Source organism: Oncorhynchus clarkii, chromosome 5 (assembly GCF_045791955.1).
Source record: "Oncorhynchus clarkii lewisi isolate Uvic-CL-2024 chromosome 5, UVic_Ocla_1.0, whole genome shotgun sequence".
Lineage (NCBI taxonomy): Eukaryota > Metazoa > Chordata > Actinopteri > Salmoniformes > Salmonidae > Oncorhynchus > Oncorhynchus clarkii.
The window spans coordinates 42,834,214-42,854,150 of record NC_092151.1 but is presented as its reverse complement, the minus strand read 5'-3'; the positions used below and the strand labels follow the sequence as shown (position 1 = coordinate 42,854,150).

The following is a 19,937-nucleotide window of genomic DNA, read 5'->3' as shown; positions in this document are numbered from 1 at the left end:
TCAGGTGTTCCTAATGTATTGTACACTCAGTGTTTATGATATGATTTATTTGACAAAAAAAATAAAATAGGATAACACAAACAAGTTTAGAAACGTATTTCCATTGTGGTCCTCTTAACAAAATACATCATCAATGAACAACAAAGTAAAGATGGAAAGCGAATGGAGTTGAGGCAGTTTGGGAAAAGTCCGTATGGCTTGAGTGGAGGGCGCAGATGGTACAGTACAGCCAGGGAGAAAGTCAGCCTGTCAGTCTGTCAGACAAGCCAGGAGCTCTTCATCAGGGCCCATCGCTTTGTCCAACGTTCCCAGTTCCTCCATAGTAACCGCTCCTTTGTAGCTGATCCTCCGCCGCAGACGGTGTGTAGCACCCACCTGGGTGATGCTTCGGCTGCAGTAAAGCACCAGAAAATCCACCACACCTCAGCGGTGGTCAGGAACAGTTCCCTCTTCCTCTCTGGCATCGCAGTCTCCACCTTCCAAACGGCGGGGGAAACAAAAACAAAGATGGCGCTGCTGCTGCTGCATTCTTGAAACGGCAACATTAGCCATCCAACTAGCTAGCTAGCCAAGGCAAACAAACAGATTTAACATCAAAGTCCCGTAACAGGACATTGAAGACCATGTTTATGTGATGAAAACAGAGATTTGGAAAAGAAGGAGAAAAAAAAAGTAGTTCACATTTATATTTACTAAATGTACAGGAGCTCTCTGCCTAGGCGACCTCATGGGCAACATGGCCATTGTAGTTTGTACCGTCTCTTTGTGTATCTCACGTCTTCAGAGTGAACCCATTGTCTTGTACCTGTCCGCGAGGACAATCACACCACAGTAACTCTAATACACTCCCTATAATGACCTCTGTTGTTGCCCAAGGTCAGGCAGGTCATCATGATAGCTTCACTGTTTATTAGACTGGGGGATTCCTGACGGTTAAACAACTCCCCAATCAATCCAATAAGTGTCACCGGGAGTGAAATACAATGCAATATACAGTGAATTGCGAAAGTATTCGGCCCCCTTGAACTTTGCGACCTTTTGCCACATTTCAGGCTTCAAACATAAAGATATAAAACTGTATTTTTTTGTGAAGAATCAACAACAAGTGGGACACAATCATGAAGTGGAATGACATTTATTGGATATTTCAAACTTTTTTAACAAATCAAAAACTGAAAAATTGGGCGTGCAAAATTATTCAGCCCCTTTACTTTCAGTGCAGCAAACTCTCTCCAGAAGTTCAGTGAGGATCTCTGAATGATCCAATGTTGACCTAAATGACTAATGATGATAAATACAATCCACCTGTGTGTAATCAAGTCTCCGTATAAATGCACCTGCACTGTGATAGTCTCAGAGGTCCGTTAAAAGCGCAGAGAGCATCATGAAGAACAAGGAACACACCAGGTGAGATACTGTTGTGAAGAAGTTTAAAGCCAGATTTGGATACAAAAAGATTTCCCAAGCTTTAAACATCCCAAGGAGCACTGTGCAAGCGATAATATTGAAATGGAAGGAGTATCAGACCACTGCAAATCTACCAAGACCTGGTCGTCCCTCTAAACTTTCAGCTCATACAAGGAAGACTGATCAGAGATGCAGCCAAGAGGCCCATGATCACTCTGGATGAACTGCAGAGATCTACAGCTGAGGTGGGAGACTCTGTCCATAGGACAACAATCAGTCGTATATTGCACAAATCTGGCCTTTATGGAAGAGTGGCAAGAAGAAAGCCATTTCTTAAAGATATCCATAAAAAGTGTTGTTTAAAGTTTGCCACAAGACACCTGGGAGACACACCAAACATGTGGAAGAAGGTGCTCTGGTCAGATTAAACCAAAATTGAACTTTTTGGCAACAATGTAAAACGTTATGCTTGGCGTAAAAGCAACACAGCTGAACACACCATCCCCACTGTCAAACATGGTGGTGGCAGCATCATGGTTTGGGCCTGCTTTTCTTCAGCAGGGACAGGGAAGATGGTTAAAATTGATGGGAAGATGGATGGAGCCAAATACAGGACCATTCTGGAAGAAAACCTGATGGAGTCTGCAAAAGATCTGAGACTGGGACGGAGATTTGTCTTCCAACAAGACAATGATCCAAAACATAAAGCAAAATCTACAATGGAATGGTTCAAAAATAAACATATCCAGGTGTTAGAATGGCCAAGTCAAAGTCCAGACCTGAATCCAATCGAGAATCTGTGGAAAGAACTGAAAACTGCTGTTCACAAATGCTCTCCATCCAACCTCACTGAGCTCGAGCTGTTTTGCAAGGAGGAATGGGAAAAAATGTCAGTCTCTCGATGTGCAAAACTGATAGAGACATACCCCAAGCGACTTACAGCTGTAATCGCAGCAAAAGGTGGCGCTACAAAGTATTAACTTAAGGGGGCTGAACAATTTTGCACGCCCAATTTTTCAGTTTTTGATTTGTTAAAAAAGTTTGAAATATCCAATAAATGTCGTTCCACTTCATGATTGTGTCCCACTTGTTGTTGATTCTTCACAAAAAAATACAGTTTTATATCTTTATGTTTGAAGCCTGAAATGTGGCAAAAGGTCGCAAAGGTCAAGGGGGGCAAATACTTTCGCAAGGCACTGTAGATATATTCATTTTTCATGTTACATTTGTTACATGGCTGTTTCTAAACCCTTAGCTTTGGAATAGATAAAAGCAACTTGACCAATGATGTAGTCTCTATTGTACACTACTTGTCATTGTACACTAGATAATATTACACTATGTGTACTTGTAGATGTATACTTGTAGATACACACTGGATAACACTACATTCTATGGGCTTTTCTATGGACTGTAAAAGCCTTTCCTGATGCTTCGCTAACAAGATAACATCTCTGTGTTTCAGGGGTCAGGTTCCCTCCGAGGCTGAAGCCAATTATTTAGGAACAGCTAAAACACTGGATATGTATGGAGTCGACCTTCACCCTATGTTCGTAAGTCGGAGCTGGACTCGCCGACTGTGGAGAAGACTGAGATGCTTGTTAGAGTTGTGTTCTGTGGTTTATCACAAATCACCTTGATCATATTCCTTACCATTTCTCTCATGGCAGCCTAACGTTTGGTTCTGTTTACTGAGAGGACTTTTTTTTTCTCCTTTGATACATACTTTAGTATCCTTACTGTGTTATTTCTGGTTGGCACTTATTATGTAAATTGTGTTTGGTATAATACCTGTTATTGTGCTGTTTTGCAGGGAGAGAATCAGTCTGAATACTTCCTGGGGCTGACCCCTATTGGAGTCGTTGTTTACAAAAACAAAACACAAGTTGGGAAGTATTTCTGGTAGGTATTGTGTTGTGGCAGTATTTCATGAGAATCATCCACTTTAAATTTGCGATCATAACCTTGAATACACACTAAAAAGAAAGAAAAAAAGGATCCTGGAGTATCCTTTAAGGGTTCTTCAAATTGAAACTGCGGGGATACCCCTAAGTTCTTCGACAAACCCTTTTTGATGGATCCTCAAACTTTTGGGGTAAATGTTTGAACTACCCCCCCCCCCCCCCCTTATTATTATTAAAAATACGCATAACAATAACACAATATTTTAAGTTGTCAGTGTTTGATTTTAGTGACAAAGCAGAATTTAAAAAAAATCCTGATATGACAAACTCCCAGCAGAGCCTCAAGTCCAATGGCTATATCCTCTGGCATGTTGATGTTCACCGTATCAATAGCTGGAATGATTTTGCAGTGCATGGTGATTGAACAGGTTTCCTGCTATATTCATCAGAGGTGTGGGGAGGGTGAACTCTGAATCCCCAAAATAGTAATTATACAGATGATTTTCATTGAAGGGAGGAGGATGGTACATGTGATCTGCAAAACACCAATTGACATACCTTTGTATGCCTCTTCGTCTGTATACCTACAGATACAACAATTGAGCAGTTCAGTCGTCATCTGCAACCATTCCAGCTAGCCTTCAACATATTCTTATAGCCTACATATTCTTCTCTCTGTTGATTGATATCCATTGAATTGTGTCCATTTTCTGTTTTTAGAAAGATGTGCACAAATATCAAAAATATAGATATTGTTTTCGGATGATACCATCGATTTAGATCATATTCGGGACAAACCGTACCTTAAATTGAGGAGACCTTTACATTTACATATTTTTATTTTTTAAGTGCCTGCACCTGATGTCCTTTCAAATTCAAATCAAAATGTTTCAGTTGAGGAGGTTCCTCGGATGAACCGCACCTCCTCTTGGGGGCAAGTTTCAGTGCCAAGAACACATAAGGTTCTTCAAAGAACTTTGAGGATCTTAGAAGAACCCTTGTTAAACCCTGAATTTTTAGTGCACCTCATTTGTTTGATTACATTTATCGTTTCAGGCCAAGGATAACTAAAGTGCATTTCAAGGAAACACAATTTGAGCTTCGAGTTGTTGGAAAAGATGTAAGTCACCAGTTATCTTTCAGTAATTATCCGCATGAGGAATGTTTTGTGGAGTTATTGGACTGTATTTCTACCGTGGCTTTGTTTTGTGATTCTTCAAGTCATTTTGGCATGTTTCATAAACTCAATAATGTGAGAGCATTCACACGAGCTAACTCGTAATTACTGAATGAATCAAAACCAATTGGTTTGGATATCACAGGTGTGGACAGCCTCGTTGTAAAAAATATCCCCCATATCAGACCTTATTATGAGGTATAAAACTGACAATGTTCCCAGGAGTATCTGCAGTACTCCCATGTAAAACCTTGAAAGATCCACTGTGTGTTTGATCTTGAGACATTTTGACATAAACATTAGGAGGATGTAAGGAGAGGAATTAAAGAAACATGACAGTTCAGCCTCGACTCTCCCATCTTCACTGATGTTCACTTCACGGGTGCAAATGAGAAAAGATAAGTTTGTGTGAAGTGCCTAACTTCCTCAAACAAATCCAGCTTCATACTGAACTTTTGAGTCTTTGGGGAATTTTCTAAGTACATTTTTGGGGAGGATAATGATCATTTTCAAAGTGATGGAAAAACTGAAGTGGTGTGGCCTACCCCTTCAGATATCACTAAAGCCGAACCACTTTTCTCTTCTCTCTGTTGAGATAGTTAGACTCATTGAGACCTTTGAGTCTTGCTGAATAATATGGTTTCCTTTATTCAACCTGAGAGCCTCACTAAGCCATGAACAGAGAGGCCTTGGAGCAGAGACCCATGATAACCCCATTATTGATAATATCAGAGCAGCTCAGAACGGAGCTTTATTTGAATATAGGAGACCTATGGGCTTACAGTAGCTACCTCCTCTCTGAGACTAGCTGTAAGGGAGTCTAGAGAGTGCAAGTTGTCCTCTCTCGACAGTGATACCCATTTGCCTAATGACCCAACAGACTTCCCATCTAGGTTGAGAGATTACACACTACCTGTTCATTTACATAAACACTTAGATAAAACACATTTAATGGTACATTTGATACGAGTCCTTTCCACCACCACCACAATTGTTGTTTTCGGAATTAAAGATGAAATGGCTCTTGTTATGATATACATCTTCTTGGTTTAGCTGACGAATGTGATTTGTATTATTTGTTTGTATACGAGATGATGTTGTTGTTTATTTGCAGTGTACAGAGACGTCGTTCTTCTTCGAGGCACCCAATAAGACGGCCTGTAAACATCTGTGGAAGTGCTGCGTAGAACACCACACTTTCTTTAGGTAAAAAACTACAAACGCACACACAGTCAAGGGCAAATACCACGGTATACTGTACCAACACTATTGTAACTTTTCAATTAGAAACTTCAACCACCTTCCACAGGTAAAACCCCAAACTATTTATGCTTCAGTGGAAAAATCGTCCCTTTTATCTACAACACGATCACCCACACTAATTCCAACAAAAGCCCTTCTCTGTTATCCCTTCAGGTAGAAACACTATCACATACCTCTTAACATGAAGATCCCAGAGTCTCTCAGTCCTTAATCAAAGTGAACAAGGCCTCTGTCTGGCAGCACAGCTCAGTGCGGTCCCTTGTGTGTGTGCGTTGGCCTAATGAGAGCAGACTTACACAGACTGTGCCCTAAAGAGCAGGAGAGGCAGCAAGGCGCGTGAGGCTCTGGATTTACGCTGTTTAATCCGCGTGTGAACCCTGCAGTCTGCTGGGTCCCTGTGGCACAGACAGACCTGGAGCTGACAGGTTGACAGGAGGGGAGGGGGCTTGGCAGGTTATAACCCCCCCCCCCCCAGTATATAGTCCTCTGGGGGAGAGAAGGGTGGAGGGGTTGGGAGGTTGGGAGGGAATGTGTTATGCTGTGATGGGACTATGACACAAAGGTGGGCGAAGTGGGCATAAACCATCAGATGAGAATAGGCATGTATCTGCTGCAGTTTTCATGTGAGTGGATATATTATACAAGCCCTTTATAGACACCTGAAGAAAGAGTGAGAAAAACAATGGGAAGAGGTAAAAACATAGGTTCATTTTAGCTTCTGGTTGGGTGTACTGACTACATCCACCTACCCTTCAGTCCTTTTTCTCCATCTAACCTTCCATCCAAAGTGTTTTTCAACAGCGACTTGAGTTATCTGAAGTGTTACGGAGGAGCCCTGTGAGCGAGGCCATAGTGGTAGTGGTGTATTAAAACGGTGTTGGTTTTGAGAGAGGCCTTAGCGCAATGCTGTAGTGGTGATGGTTGTGTTAATAAACACATGGCTGGGTGAGAGACTACAAGAGGCTTTTATAATGGCCTTTTGCTTTACATCTACACGGTAATGGAGTAATGTACCACTAGTACCAGATACACTCACTCTCTCCGACTCGAGAGTTTTGAATTTTAATGAAGCCCGAAAGCTCTTAGTGGCGTTCGAGCAGCCATTATGTCATTAATGCAATGATCAGAACAAGAGAACTGCTTCTTTTGTGTGTGTATATATAATATATATATAGCAGCAATTGAGATCGCTTCTCTTCCTTTAAATGTATAAAAAGTACAAAGTGGATTCAGAATTCAAACACGCGTCGCCGGTCACCTTTGTGAAAGATGCAATTTTGTTCATTTTCCTTTCAGCCTGAGCATTTGATCCTATTTAAACAAGGGTTAGTCACATTCTAAATTCATAAAGAAAAAAATACACATGTATTACCTGTGGAATAATGTACTGTAGAAATGTGCACACCATAATGAGACTTTAGTGGAAGTAGAGTACTTTTAAATTCTACATCTAGGCCTGCTCCCTCATTGCTGTCGAATGCTTTTTCTAGAATGGCAGAAAATGATTCCAACACACTTACAAGAAAACTATCCAAATTTGGTTCCCTGGGATCTAAACATCGGTACAGGTGAGAGAACCTCGACTCTTTATTCCCTTCAAATGTAGTTAGCTCTGTTTGAAAAGTATTGTAGAAACTGTATAGAATACAATGCATTTCTATAATCTGTAAAATGGAACTCCACACATTTTTGTTTGGCAAAGCGGGGTGTAGGTAAATCCTAGAGAACTTCTCCCAGCATGCATTCATTCTAGAATCCACAACCTCATGAATAATGGAGACTGTTTTAGTAGAGGAGCTAAAGGGGGATACAGTGTTCAACAGACAGAGAGACTGTGTGTGTGACACCACAGACAAGTTGAAGACCTGAATAATTCAGAGATCACACAACATCCATCTCTCCTTTGTCTGCATTCGGTTGTCTACTTCCTGTATCTACTCAGAGACGACTGCCACTCTGTACACCAGTTGCAATATTTATTACATGATCTACTACTGACCTCTGCTAGGTTTAAGGTCACTTCAGTCACAACCGTGGCTGGGTTTTCTATGCTCATGTTGCTCTTCAACACCTCGTTGCTGCATCAGACTGTGTAACAGTGTGCCTGACAAAAGGGTTTGACATATGAAAAGGCCAAGACCAGATCATCTCTGTCTCACATAACTTGACAGGCCAGGAACATCTTCCCCTAAAACCATGAAAAGACAAGATGGACTAAACAACTGTGTGTGTGTGTGTGTGTGTGTGTGTGTGTGTGTGTGTCTGTCTGTCTCTCTCTCTCTCTTTCCCTACAGTGGTAAGACAGCTATGCAGATGGGCAGGGATCCGTCTATCAGTCTGCCCCGGCCAGACCTGCAGGTGGTCAGGACCCGCAGCAAGACCTACCCCAAGAGACCACCACCGACCACAGGTCAGCTGGATATGCAGCATACCTTGAGCATACACATAATCTACAGACACACTGCACAACACCTAACAAGCACAATGTCACTACGACAAGGGTGACGTATCAATGGTAACTAATGCCACACATCATTTATAGCCACAAAAACACTTCCCCTCCTCTCTTCTGACACACAGTAGAACCTCTCAGGTTCCTAATGACAGTTCCTCTTATGTCGGGTGGAAAGCAGCTTAGTTGAGTCTCAGTCCCAGTAAGTTTAGTATTCACTTCCTCCTCCTGTTCCCCCACTAGGAACAACACAGGGCTTCAATTAGCTAATTATATTATATTCACTTCAGCAGTTCACACAGACAGACGCACAGTATGTTGGCATAGCGTGCTTGACTTAGCATTGTTGTTTTCACTGTGTGCAGTGGGAGAGTAATCTCTCTGACACATTCAGTGTTTGAATTCTCTATAATTACAACTGCAGGGCTCAAAAATAGACAAAGCTGTGTATAATTCAATGAATCTGAGCCCTTCGTAGGAAGGCTACCATGCCACACGTAGTTACGGACGGAGATTGTTCTCGTATTGAAACAATGGAAAGAGAGAGGCAAATTGGTACAGTATTCAATCTTACTGAACATCTCTTTTCCTTAAAGGACTGAACAATGGGAATCGGTCAAACACAAAGACGGAGAATTCGGAAAAAGAAGGAACGGCTAAGATGACAGCACTGCCGTCTGTGAAGAGGTATCAGACACGAGCAAGACATGTAGAAAATAGTGTACGAACGAGAGAGATAGTAAGTTTGGACCAACTGGAGAAAGGGATATAAAACAGAGATGGAAAGAGAAGTTGAGGGGGGGATTGAGAATGCTTCTCCAGTATAAAGTGACAGCTCTTCATAAAAATGCTTAGCCCAGACAAAATACTTTGTTGACCCGTTTGTTTATCTTTAGCGCCAAAGTGACCAAGGCGGAAAATGGTGGTCCAGAGGAACAGCGAGGGAAGCCCAATGCACCGTGGGATGAGAACGCCCCACAAAGGTACAGTACTGTCTGATTGGAGCTCCTGCTCTGTGATGGATCGGTCTGGTCTAATATGTTTCAATTACACTGTTGTCTTATAGACTAATCCTCCCCAATACGGTCTGTGTTACGTACATTATTTCTATTTAGTGGATTAAGCATGTACACACAAACCTCCTCCGTTGACAACAACGGCGGAACAGAACAAAGCCCTTCTTTTCATATATATATATATATTTATATATATATGCAATATATATATACACACACACAGTCGGGCAAAAAAGTATTTAGTCAGCCACCAATTGTTTAAGTTCTCCCACTTAAAAAGATGAGAGATGCCTGTAATTTTCATCATAGGTACACTTCAACTATGACAGACAAAATGAGGGAAAGAAATCCAGAAAATCACATTGTAGGATTTTTTATGAATTTATTTGCCAATTATGGTGGAAAATAAGTATTTGGTCACCTACAAATAAGCACGATTTCTGGCTCTCACAGACCTGTAACTTCTTATTTAAGAGGCTCCTCTGTCCTCCACTCGTTACCTGTATTAATGGCACCTATTTGAACTTGTTATCAGTATAAAAGACACCTGTCCACAACTTCAAACAGTCACACTCCAAACTCCACTATGACCAAGACCAAAGAGCTGTCAAAGGACACCAAAAACAAAATTGTAGACTTGCACCAGGCTGGGAAGACTGAATCTGCAATAGGTAAGCAGCTTGGTTTGAAGAAATAAACTGTGGGAGCAATTATTAGTAAATGGAAGACATACAAGACCACTGATAATCTCCCTCGATCTGGGGCTCCACGCAAGATCTCACTCCGTGGAGTCAAAATGATCACAAGAACGGTGAGCAAAAATCCCAGAACCACACGGGGGGACCTAGTGAATACAGAGAGCTGGGACCAAAGTAACAAAGCCTACCATCAGTAACACACTACGCCCCCAGGGACTCAAATCCTGCAGTGACAGACGTGTCCCTCTGCTTAAGCCAGTACATGTCCAGGCCCGTCTGAAGTTTGCTAGAGAGCATTTGGATGATCCAGAAGAAGATTGGGAGAGTGTCATATGGTCAGATGAAACCAAAATATAACTTTTTGGTAAAAACTCAACTCGTCGTGTTTGGAGGACAAAGAATGCTGAGTTGCATCCAAAGAACACCATACCTACTGTGAAGCATGGGGGTGGAAACATCATGCTTTGGGGCTGTTTTTCTGCAAAGGGACCAGGACGACTGATCCGTGTAAAGGAAAGAATGAATGGGGCCATGTATCATGAGATTTTGATTGAAAACCTCCTTCAATCAGCAAGGGTATGATGAAACGTGGCTGGGTCTTTCAGCATGACAATGATCCCAAACACACCGCCCGGGCAACGAAGGAGTGGCTTTGTAAGAAGCATTTCAAGGTCCTGGAGTGGCCTAGCCAGTCTCCAGATCTCAACCCCATAGAAAATATTTGGGGGGACATGAAAGTCTGTGTTGCCCAGCAACAGCCCCAAAACATCACTGCTCTAGAGGAGATCTGCATGGAGGAATGGGCCAAAATACCAGCAACAGTGTGCGAAAACCTTGTGAAGACTTACAGAAAACGTTTGACCTCTGTCATTGCCAACAAAGTGTATATAACAAAGTATTGAGATAATCTTTTGTTATTGACCAAATACTTATTTTCCATCATAATTTGCAAATCAATTCATTAAAAATCCTACAATGTGTTTTTCTGCATTTTTTTTTTTCCATTTTGTCTGTCATAGTTGAAGTGTACCTATGATGAAAATTATAGGCCTCTCTCATCTTCATTTGGTGGCTGACTAAATCTTTTTTTGCCCCACTGTATATACACTGCTCAAAAAAATAACACTTAAACAACACAATGTAACTCCAAGTCAATCACACTTCTGTGAAATCAAACTGTCCACTTAGGAAGCAACACTGATTGACAATAAATTTCACATGCTGTTGTGCAAATGGAATAGACAACAGGTGGAAATTATAGGCAATTAGCAAGACACCCCCAATAAAGGAGTGGTTCTGCAGGTGGTGACCACAGACCACTTCTCAGTTCCTATTCTTCCTGGCTGATGTTTTGGTCACTTTTGAATGCTGGCGGTGCTTTCACTCTAGTGGTAGCATGAGACGGAGTCTACAACCCACACAAGTGGCTCAGGTAGTGCAGCTCATCCAGGATGGCACATCAATGCGAGCTGTGGCAAGAAGATTTGCTGTGTCTGTCTACGTAGTGTCCAGAGCATGGAGGCGCTACCAGGAGACAGGCCAGTACATCAGGAGACGTGGAGGAGGCCGTAGGAGGGCAACAACCCAGCAGCAGGACCGCTACCTCCGCCTTTGTGCAAGGAGGAGCATGATGAGCACTGCCAGAGCCCTGCAAAATGACCTCCAGCAGGCCACAAATGTGCATGTGTCTGCTCAAACGGTCAGAAACAGACTCCATGAGGGTGGTATGAGGGCCCCAACTTCCACAGGTGGGGGTTGTGCCCAAAACCGTGCCGGACGTTTGGCATTTGCCAGAGAACACCAAGATTGGCAAATTCGCCACTGGCGCTCTGTGCTCTTCACAAATGAAAGCAGGTTCACAATGAGCATGTGACAGAGTCTGGAGACGCCGTGGAGAACGCTCTGCTGCCTGCAACATCCTCCAGCATGACCGGTTTGGCGGTTGGTCAGTCATGGTGTGGGGTGGCATTTCTTTGGGGGGCCGCACAGCCCTCCATGTGCTCGCCAGAGGTAGCCTGACTGCCATTAGGTACCGAGATGAGATCCTCAGACCCCTTGTGAGACCATATGCTGGTGCGGTTGGCCCTGGGTTCCTCCTAATGCAAGACAATGCTAGACCTCATGTGGCTGGAGTGTGTCAGCAGTTCCTGCAAGAGGAAGGCATTGATGCTATGGACTGGCCCACCCGTTCCCCAGACATGAATCCAATTGAGCACATCTGGGACATCATGTCTCGCTCCATCCACTAGCGCCACGTTGCACCACAGACTGTCCAGGAGTTGGCGGATGCTTTAGTCCAGGTTTGGGAGAAGATCCCTCAGGAGACCATCCGCCACCTCATCAGGAGCATGTCCAGGCGTTGTAGGGAGGTCATACACACTACTGAGCCTCATTTTGACTTGTTTTAAGGACATTACATCAAAGTTGGATCAGCCTGTAGTGTGGTTTTCCACTTTAATTTTGAGTGTGATTCCAAATCCAGACCTCCATGGGTTGATAAATTTGATTTCCATTGATCATTTTGGTGTGATTTTGTTGTCAGCACATTCAACTATGTAAAGAAAAAAGTATTTAATAAGAATATTTCATTCATTCAGATTTTTGCATGGGCTGATGTGTTATTTTAGTGTTCCCTTTATTTTTTTTGAGCAGTGTATATATCTCCTCCAGTTCACAGTATAACCTGGTCCCAGATCGGTTCCCTGCTGTCTTGCCAAACGCTATAGTCATTGTCATGGGCCAAACAATGACCATAGGAATTGGCAAGACGGCACAAGCAGATCTGGGACCAGGCTATTACAATGAAGTATTATCTAGGGCCATTTGCATTTCAATAAGCTGGTTTCCACATGATTGAATCTACATATTGATTTGTGCTCCCTTGGTACGGGCTGTGTGTCTGTGTGTATGCGTGCGTTTGTTCCAGCATGCATGCTTGCGTAACGGTGTGTCGGAGGGGCCTTATCTGAAGCTAATGAATGCAGACAAGATGTGTGTGTGTGTGTGTGTGTGTGAAGCCTGAGGTCACTTAGCAGCAGCCAGTGTTGCGACCTGCTACCCTCGGCATTTAGCTTTATCCTCGGAGGCTATGTCATCATCATCATCCTGGCACATCTGTGGCTAGGTGGACAAGAACGTTATTGTTGTTTGCATAGGTAGGATGTCTTCATTCACACTAAAGACTGTACTGTGTAGGTCGTTTTGTTTGGCAACAGACCACAAGTTAGTTTCATCATACGGCTGGCTCAATGTATGTTCAGTAGGATCGACAGCTAGCTGCCTCGTTTTTCTCCCCAGTGGACTGTACAACACGGCCAACGAGCGAACAAAGTCGCCTAAATTCCCCACGGCACGTGGACGCACCCCGTCAGGAGGCAGCGAGAACGAACCGTCCCAGAACAGACGCAGGTGTGTACTCCTCACCTTTGTCCTTTTCACCTGTCAACCTATCTCAACTCTCCTCCCAATACCTTAGCTGACACTGGTATGAACTGTCCATAAATTGTCCAGGTGTCCCTTTCACCTAGGGCTAGATTCTATCAGTAAAATGTTCACAATGCTGTTTTGGCAGTGTTGGAGGTGAAACTGCGTTAGCGCTGTCAAATCCACAAGCGGCTCCTTCTGTAAGCCATTGGATGCAACGAAACCACGCAAATTTATAATCCGACAAATCCCATGCAAGTTCAAACACTCGAATAGGCGGCGGTCTATTGTCTACACCTCGATTAGACTAAGATCTAAGTAACATTAATTTTAAAAATCCCCTTCAAAAATCTCAGTTTAAGCTAGAGATATATATTTTTTTGCATGGGCTGCGTCTCAATCCACCGCATCCTCCTATGACGTCCTTCCGCATCTGCCTTTGGAAGCTACAGCGGTGTTTGTCAGACCATGAGACATCAAAAAAAGTCATTCATTTGAAAAATCCCGAAAACCTTTCCTTCAAAACCTTATTCCTTGTGTTCCGTTTGTCTTTTAATGGCTTTTTAAAAATCATTTATGAATGTTATTAAATGCGTATATGTTTAATATTTTTGTTCATTTTGTTTTTTATTATAATATTTTGTGTTTAATTTTTAAACATCCTTTTTTTTTACCCCCAATTTCGTGGTATGCAATTGGTATTTACAGTCTTGTCTCATTGCTGCAACTCCCGTACAGACTCGGGAGAGGCGAAGGTTGAGAGCCGTGCGTCCTCCGAAACATAACCCAACCAAGACGCACTGCTTCTTGCCACAATGCCCACTTAACCCGGAAGCCAGCCACACCAATGCGTTGGAGGAAACACCGTACACCTGGCGACCGTGTCAACATGCATTGCGCCTGGCCTACCAGAGGAGTAGCTTGAGCGCGATTGGACAAGAATATCCCTGCCGGCCAAACCCTCCCCTAACTCGGACGACGCTGGGCCAATGGTGCGCCGCCCCACGAGTCTCCCGGTCGCGGCCGGCTGCGACAGAGGCTGGACTCGAACCCCGAATCTCTAGTGGCACAGCGATGCAGTGCTTTAGACGACTGCGCCTATTCAATGTGTTTCTATGGGTCAAATTCAATATTTTATCTTTTTTTAACTTTTTTTTATATACACTACCATTCAAAAGTTTGGGGTCACTTAGAAATGTCCTTGTTTTCCATGAAAGCATACATGAAATGGAGTTGCAAAGGAATAGGAAATACAGTCAAGACATTGACAAGTTTATAAATAACGATTTTTAATTGAAATAATAATTGTCAAATTTAAACTTCGCTTTCGTCAAAGAATCCTCCATTTGCAGCAATTACAGCCTTGCAGACCTTTAGCATTCTAGTTGTCAATTTGTTGAGGTAATCTGAAGATATTTCACCCCCTGCTTCCTGAAGCACCTCCCACAAGTTGCTTTGGCTTGATGGGCACGTCTTACGTACCATACGGTCGAGCTGCTCCCACAACAGATCAATAGGGTTGAGATCCGGTGACTGCTGGCCACTCCATTATAGTCAGAATACCAGCTGACTGCTTCTTCCCTAAATAGTTCTTGCATAGTTTGGAGCTGTGCTTTGGGTCATTGTCCTGTTGTAGGAGGAAATTGGCTCCAATTAAGCATCGTCCACAGGGTAGGGCATGGCGTTGCAAAATGGAGTGATAGCCTTCCTTCTTTAAGATCCCTTTTACCCTGTACAAATCTCCCACTTTACCACCACCAAAGCACCCCCAGACCATCACATTAACTCCACTATGCTTGACAGATGGCGTCAAGCACTCCTCCAGCATCTTTTTATTTTTTTCTGCGTCTCACGAATGTTCTTTGTGATCCGAACACCTCAAACTTAGATTTGTCTGTCCATAACACTTTTTTTTCAATCTTCCTCTGTCCAGTATCTATGTTCTTTGCCCATCTTAATCTTTTATTTTTATTGGCCAGTCTGAGATATGGCTCTTTCTTTGCATCTCTGCCTAGAAGGCCAGCATCCCGGAGTCGCTTCTTCACTGTTGACGTTGAGATTGGTGTTTTGCGGGTACTATTTAATGAAGCTGCCAGTTGAGGACTTGTGAAGCGTCTGTTTCTAGCCAAGAACATTTCACCTGTCAACCAAAGTAACTGACAGTTATATGGGCTACCAATAGCCTTACTAGGTGTGTCCAGGTAGGTGTGCCTGTTGCAGGTAGAAAGTGTACCTCCGGTAGTGACAGGAGGGGAGAATACATCCACTGCTGTTGCTCCTTCAGTCATTTCCCTGTTGACAAGTACATTCATAGATGTAGACAGATATTTCATCGGCTGTATAAATGTGAAGCATCCGTTTGGCGTTCCCACTCACTACCAAATATGGTAGTGAGAGGAAGCCTAGTGGCTAGCAGTGGGAGAAGATGGAACGAGATTGATTTTGGCCGACATTCTGCAAATTCTCATTGATGAAGCATTTGATCTGAATACAGTTTTCTGTTCTTAAAACTATAGGGTAAAGTTTGAAAAAAATTGTGTTGTTTAGAAGGAGTGCAAAGGCGAATTTAGGTGTTGCACACGTGCAGTGCACAGAGTTGGTGTTCCCGAACCGAAACATGCAAATATTTGCTAGAACGCGCCAATAGGATCTTGCTAGCTTGTGCTTGGCTCTGCCCACTGACTCATTTGTTCCCATTGGAAATGACAGACTGTGGTCCGTCTTGGGTTAGTTATAAAAATCTTTGCTACATCTATGGGGTAATGTTGCCTTCTAGTGGTGTCATGTGGAACTGTCCGATTGCGTTATGCACAATATTGTGTGTATGTGTATAACGTAACATTTTAACCTTGCTGTAGCTCTTAAAATTGTTCCTATACGAGCAGTTCATTACAAAAAAAGATTGTGAAGACATTGTTTAAATGGCCTTGTAAATGCGACAATACTGTATGGAAGCTACTGAAAGGGCATAGTTGTATGTTTGTACTAGGCCATTGTAGTAATCAAATCAAATGTAATATGATGATTCATAAAGGTTAGTCTGGTCTGTCTGTTGTGCGGCAGAGATGCAGAGTTTCTGGGTAGAAACAGTGAATCAGGTTGCCCCGAGGTTGCGATGGAGTCGTCTCTTTGAATAAAATGGATACTGATGATTAGCATAAAGCATGGTTGGATAGATGCTCTCTGAATGTGTATGATTGTTAAAACATTTTAAACTCATAAAACCTCCCTTTTAATAGTATTTTGTAACATGACAAGTGACATTCCTCCGATGTCTTATAGTAAAAACATGACCGTGACAATAATATAACATGATCGTGACACTTCTGTGATCTGGTCCCTCAGGAAAGGCCAGGCCAGTGATCCAACAGCTTCCCAGCAGCAGAGCAAACAGCAGAGGAGAAGGTAGAGTTAACGTACAGATCTAAATAGTACATTCTTAAAATTCTCAACCTCTGTCCTGTCTTCAACTCAAAAAAAGGGCCACATCTTTATGTACACATTGACTCGATGAGTGGAAACCCAGTGAACGGCCCATGTGGTCGTTGACGTGCTGTATTTTGATGTCCACCATCCCAGTTGTACACAGACAACGGTTTACTCATTGTGTGGTTCCCGTTTGTCAGTAGTTACATTAGTCCGGGAGTCATTCCTGTAAAAGTAAGCGTCAACCCCTCTCACTCATCCCCCTCTCCCGCGCACTTTTGTCCTCTCTCCCTGAAAAGGTCACGCACAAACAACATTCCGCCTCATTCTCTCTCTCTCTCCTCGTCAACCTTTGAACCCCGTTTTATTCACCCCTCCCACCTGCAGGTCACGTTCCCGCGGCAACACCAGTAGTGGCAGCGAGTCTGAGAACTCCACCCGGGATCATCGTAAAAAGAGGAACCGGTGAGTGATGTAATGTCTACTTGTGGGAAGCGCAGTGACATATGCAAAGCTCTATAGTAAACAACTACTACTTCACCCTCGTATGTTGTCTTGGGAGCAATTCCACCATGTACAACTATTTTCCTAAGCCCGTGTCTGTCGTGGACGTTGTAAATGGAAGAGATAAAGCATATTATCAGGCTGCTATTGTTGTCTGAATGATACCATATCTTATTGAACAGCTATATCATTTTGTAGGCCCACAATGGGCCCCCTAGCCGGGTCATACCTCAGACCGTCTAAATATCTGAGCGCGAGACGCAGCAAAACGAACTAGGAAGAAAATGAAAGAGGAAGAGGAAACCTGTTGTGACAGTGAAAATGGGGATGTATGTCATGTATCGGTTGGCGAGGTCCCCGAGGGTAGTGTTAGATGGATCATGTGTCATAGTAGTTGCAAGTTGCAGCCGTACTGTCATCTCTGTTTGCCCGTGCAGATGGAATGAGGTTTTAGTGCATCTTCAGGTCTATCGTGTAGATATGCTCGTTTTGTATTGGTTCTACTGTATAATAACTCATATAACTGGTATTGATTATGATTGTATTATAATTGATCTTCCAGGTCTCGTCAAGAGAATGAGATGGTGGACTCTGGTCCTCAGTGGGAAGCTGTGCTCCGCCGTCAGAAGGAGAGGTCTCAGAACGACCCAAACCACCGCCGCTCACGACACCGCTCTCGATCGTAAGTTACGCAGACTACACCACACACGCAAGCACACACACACGGGGCGGCAGGGTAGCCTAGTGGTTAGAGCGCTGGACTAGTAACCGAAAGGTTGCAAGATCGAATCCCCGAGCTGACAAGGTAAAAATCTGTCGTTTTTAACCCACCGTTCCTAGGCCGTCATTGAAAATAAGAATTTGCTCTTAACTGACTTGCCTAGTTAAATAAACCTAAAATGTATATATATATATATATATATATATATATTTTTTTTTTTTAAGCACACACACACAAACCCTCCTTCCCTGTCCTCCCTGCTCCAGAGACCCCCACCTCAGACCCGACCTGGGGAAATTATTTAAGCAACATTATTGGGTACCGCCTCAATTCCAAGACACAGAGAATAATGTCCATTCATTTCAATACAACCTCCCTGTCAGATGGTCCCTCTTTATAAATAACCCTTCAACTGTTAACCCCTGTAATTCTGTGACGTCCTCCAGGCGGAGTCCAGACGTGCAGGCTAAGGAACAACTGTGGAAACACATCCAGTAAGTCCCATGACTCCAGTTATGAGATTCAACAGTGGTCTTTTAGCAACGGGCCTTTTCATTGTGCGTTATGGAAAGTGAAACGTGTGACACTGTAATAACTTGACTAAGCATTCATAAACTGTTTATATAAAGTGTATACTATTGAAAGAAAAGGTGTACTTGCACAGCCTTCAAAAAGGCTGTGGACACAGCATTGTCTCTAGGGTTATGGGAAGAGATATAACGTGCCCTTGGTGGTCTCGTCCCTCTAGGAAGGAGCTGGTGGACCCAGCGCCAGACCTCACAGAGGATCAGCTGAAGGAGATCCCCTACAAGAAAGTGGAGTGAGTAACTGCTCTTCCCTTCCTCATTAGATAGATAAGGATGAAAAAAATGGCCTAAAGGACAAATCACAGAATTGGTCACGCGGAGTCGATATGTTGGGGGTAGGGTGTCTTGATCTGCACTTGGATAAGAAAAGAAGAGATCCAAAGCTCGGCTCATGTCTGAATTATTGAATCGTTGCTTCCTCGTCGTCCACCTTGTAGAGATGCATTGTGCTCCAGACAGACCCCTATCTCACCGCCTCTGAAGTTGATGGATTCAGTAGAGAGAGGCCTTATATCCCTAAGGCTGAATAAGAGGTAGGCCTACTGTCCAACACATGAGATGAAGGGAATGATTTTATGTTCATCCCGTTCCTTCCAGAACCCAAGGAGACCCAATAAAAATCCGGCACTCTCATTCTCCCCGGAGCTTCCGTCAGTACCGGCGCTCCCAGTGCTCCGAAGGGGAGCGATCCGTGCTCTCGGAGGTCAAGTGAGTCTAAACTGGTCTCAGGCCAGATCGTATGGTTTTTCACTGTGCAGAGTCTTACTTAGAAATGCATCTCGGGTGGGATTCAATCCGAAGCGCGTTATTGAGGGCTGCCTATAATGCGCCTTTGAAAGGCAATTGCCGACGTTCGTGGAGGTCGCATTCGCGGTAAACGCTGCAAATGACTGTCCAATTGGAAGTGGCCTTTTCAAAAATGTCTAGCGTGCCGCAACGCGCCTCGAATTGAATCTCGGGCTCGACCCTAGTTTATTTATTGTGCTGATGGTTCTTTCCTGTATTGTTCAGCACCTTTAGACACAATAGTGGGAGTGACGGTACGCATTATAAATAATAGGCACTGTATCGTGTGATTCAAGTTTGATCCTGTTTATGTCTTCCAAAGATCTAACACATCCTTCTACCCACTCCACAGCGCCAGGACAGATCTTGTGCCCCCATTACCTGTGACGCGAACAGCAGACATCCCAGGTTCCAGCTCCACCCCCGCTCAGGTCAGTGCCACACGTACTACCTCTGACAAAGGCTGTGAGGCAGGATTTTGTTTTAGAAATGAATAAAAGTTATACTTTGCAAGCGCATAGTGGATCGCTTTCTTTCCTTTGAATGACAGCGCTACATGTCTAAAGTACAATA

The 19,937-nt window shown here is 43.4% G+C and overlaps 1 protein-coding gene across 3 annotated transcripts in view; it reads left to right on the top strand.

The window, feature by feature from the left end:
* LOC139408883 (erythrocyte membrane protein band 4.1 like 4A) overlaps nucleotides 1-19,937 on the top strand; it is an 89,769-nt gene that overhangs the window by 68,390 nt on the left and 1,442 nt on the right. For 2 of the 3 annotated variants that reach the window (XM_071153305.1, XM_071153306.1), the window contains 16 exons: nucleotides 2,873-2,960; nucleotides 3,221-3,309; nucleotides 4,368-4,431; nucleotides 5,603-5,694; nucleotides 7,242-7,319; nucleotides 8,046-8,161; nucleotides 8,800-8,890; nucleotides 9,100-9,186; nucleotides 13,215-13,325; nucleotides 16,686-16,745; nucleotides 17,154-17,231; nucleotides 17,833-17,952; nucleotides 18,438-18,485; nucleotides 18,740-18,811; nucleotides 19,176-19,286; nucleotides 19,717-19,795. In XM_071153305.1, the coding sequence (XP_071009406.1) occupies nucleotides 2,873-2,960; nucleotides 3,221-3,309; nucleotides 4,368-4,431; nucleotides 5,603-5,694; nucleotides 7,242-7,319; nucleotides 8,046-8,161; nucleotides 8,800-8,890; nucleotides 9,100-9,186; nucleotides 13,215-13,325; nucleotides 16,686-16,745; nucleotides 17,154-17,231; nucleotides 17,833-17,952; nucleotides 18,438-18,485; nucleotides 18,740-18,811; nucleotides 19,176-19,286; nucleotides 19,717-19,795 (1,384 nt within the window). The remainder of the gene's footprint in view (nucleotides 1-2,872; nucleotides 2,961-3,220; nucleotides 3,310-4,367; nucleotides 4,432-5,602; nucleotides 5,695-7,241; nucleotides 7,320-8,045; nucleotides 8,162-8,799; nucleotides 8,891-9,099; nucleotides 9,187-13,214; nucleotides 13,326-16,685; nucleotides 16,746-17,153; nucleotides 17,232-17,832; nucleotides 17,953-18,437; nucleotides 18,486-18,739; nucleotides 18,812-19,175; nucleotides 19,287-19,716; nucleotides 19,796-19,937) is intronic. The other variant, XM_071153307.1, reaches the window with a different exon arrangement.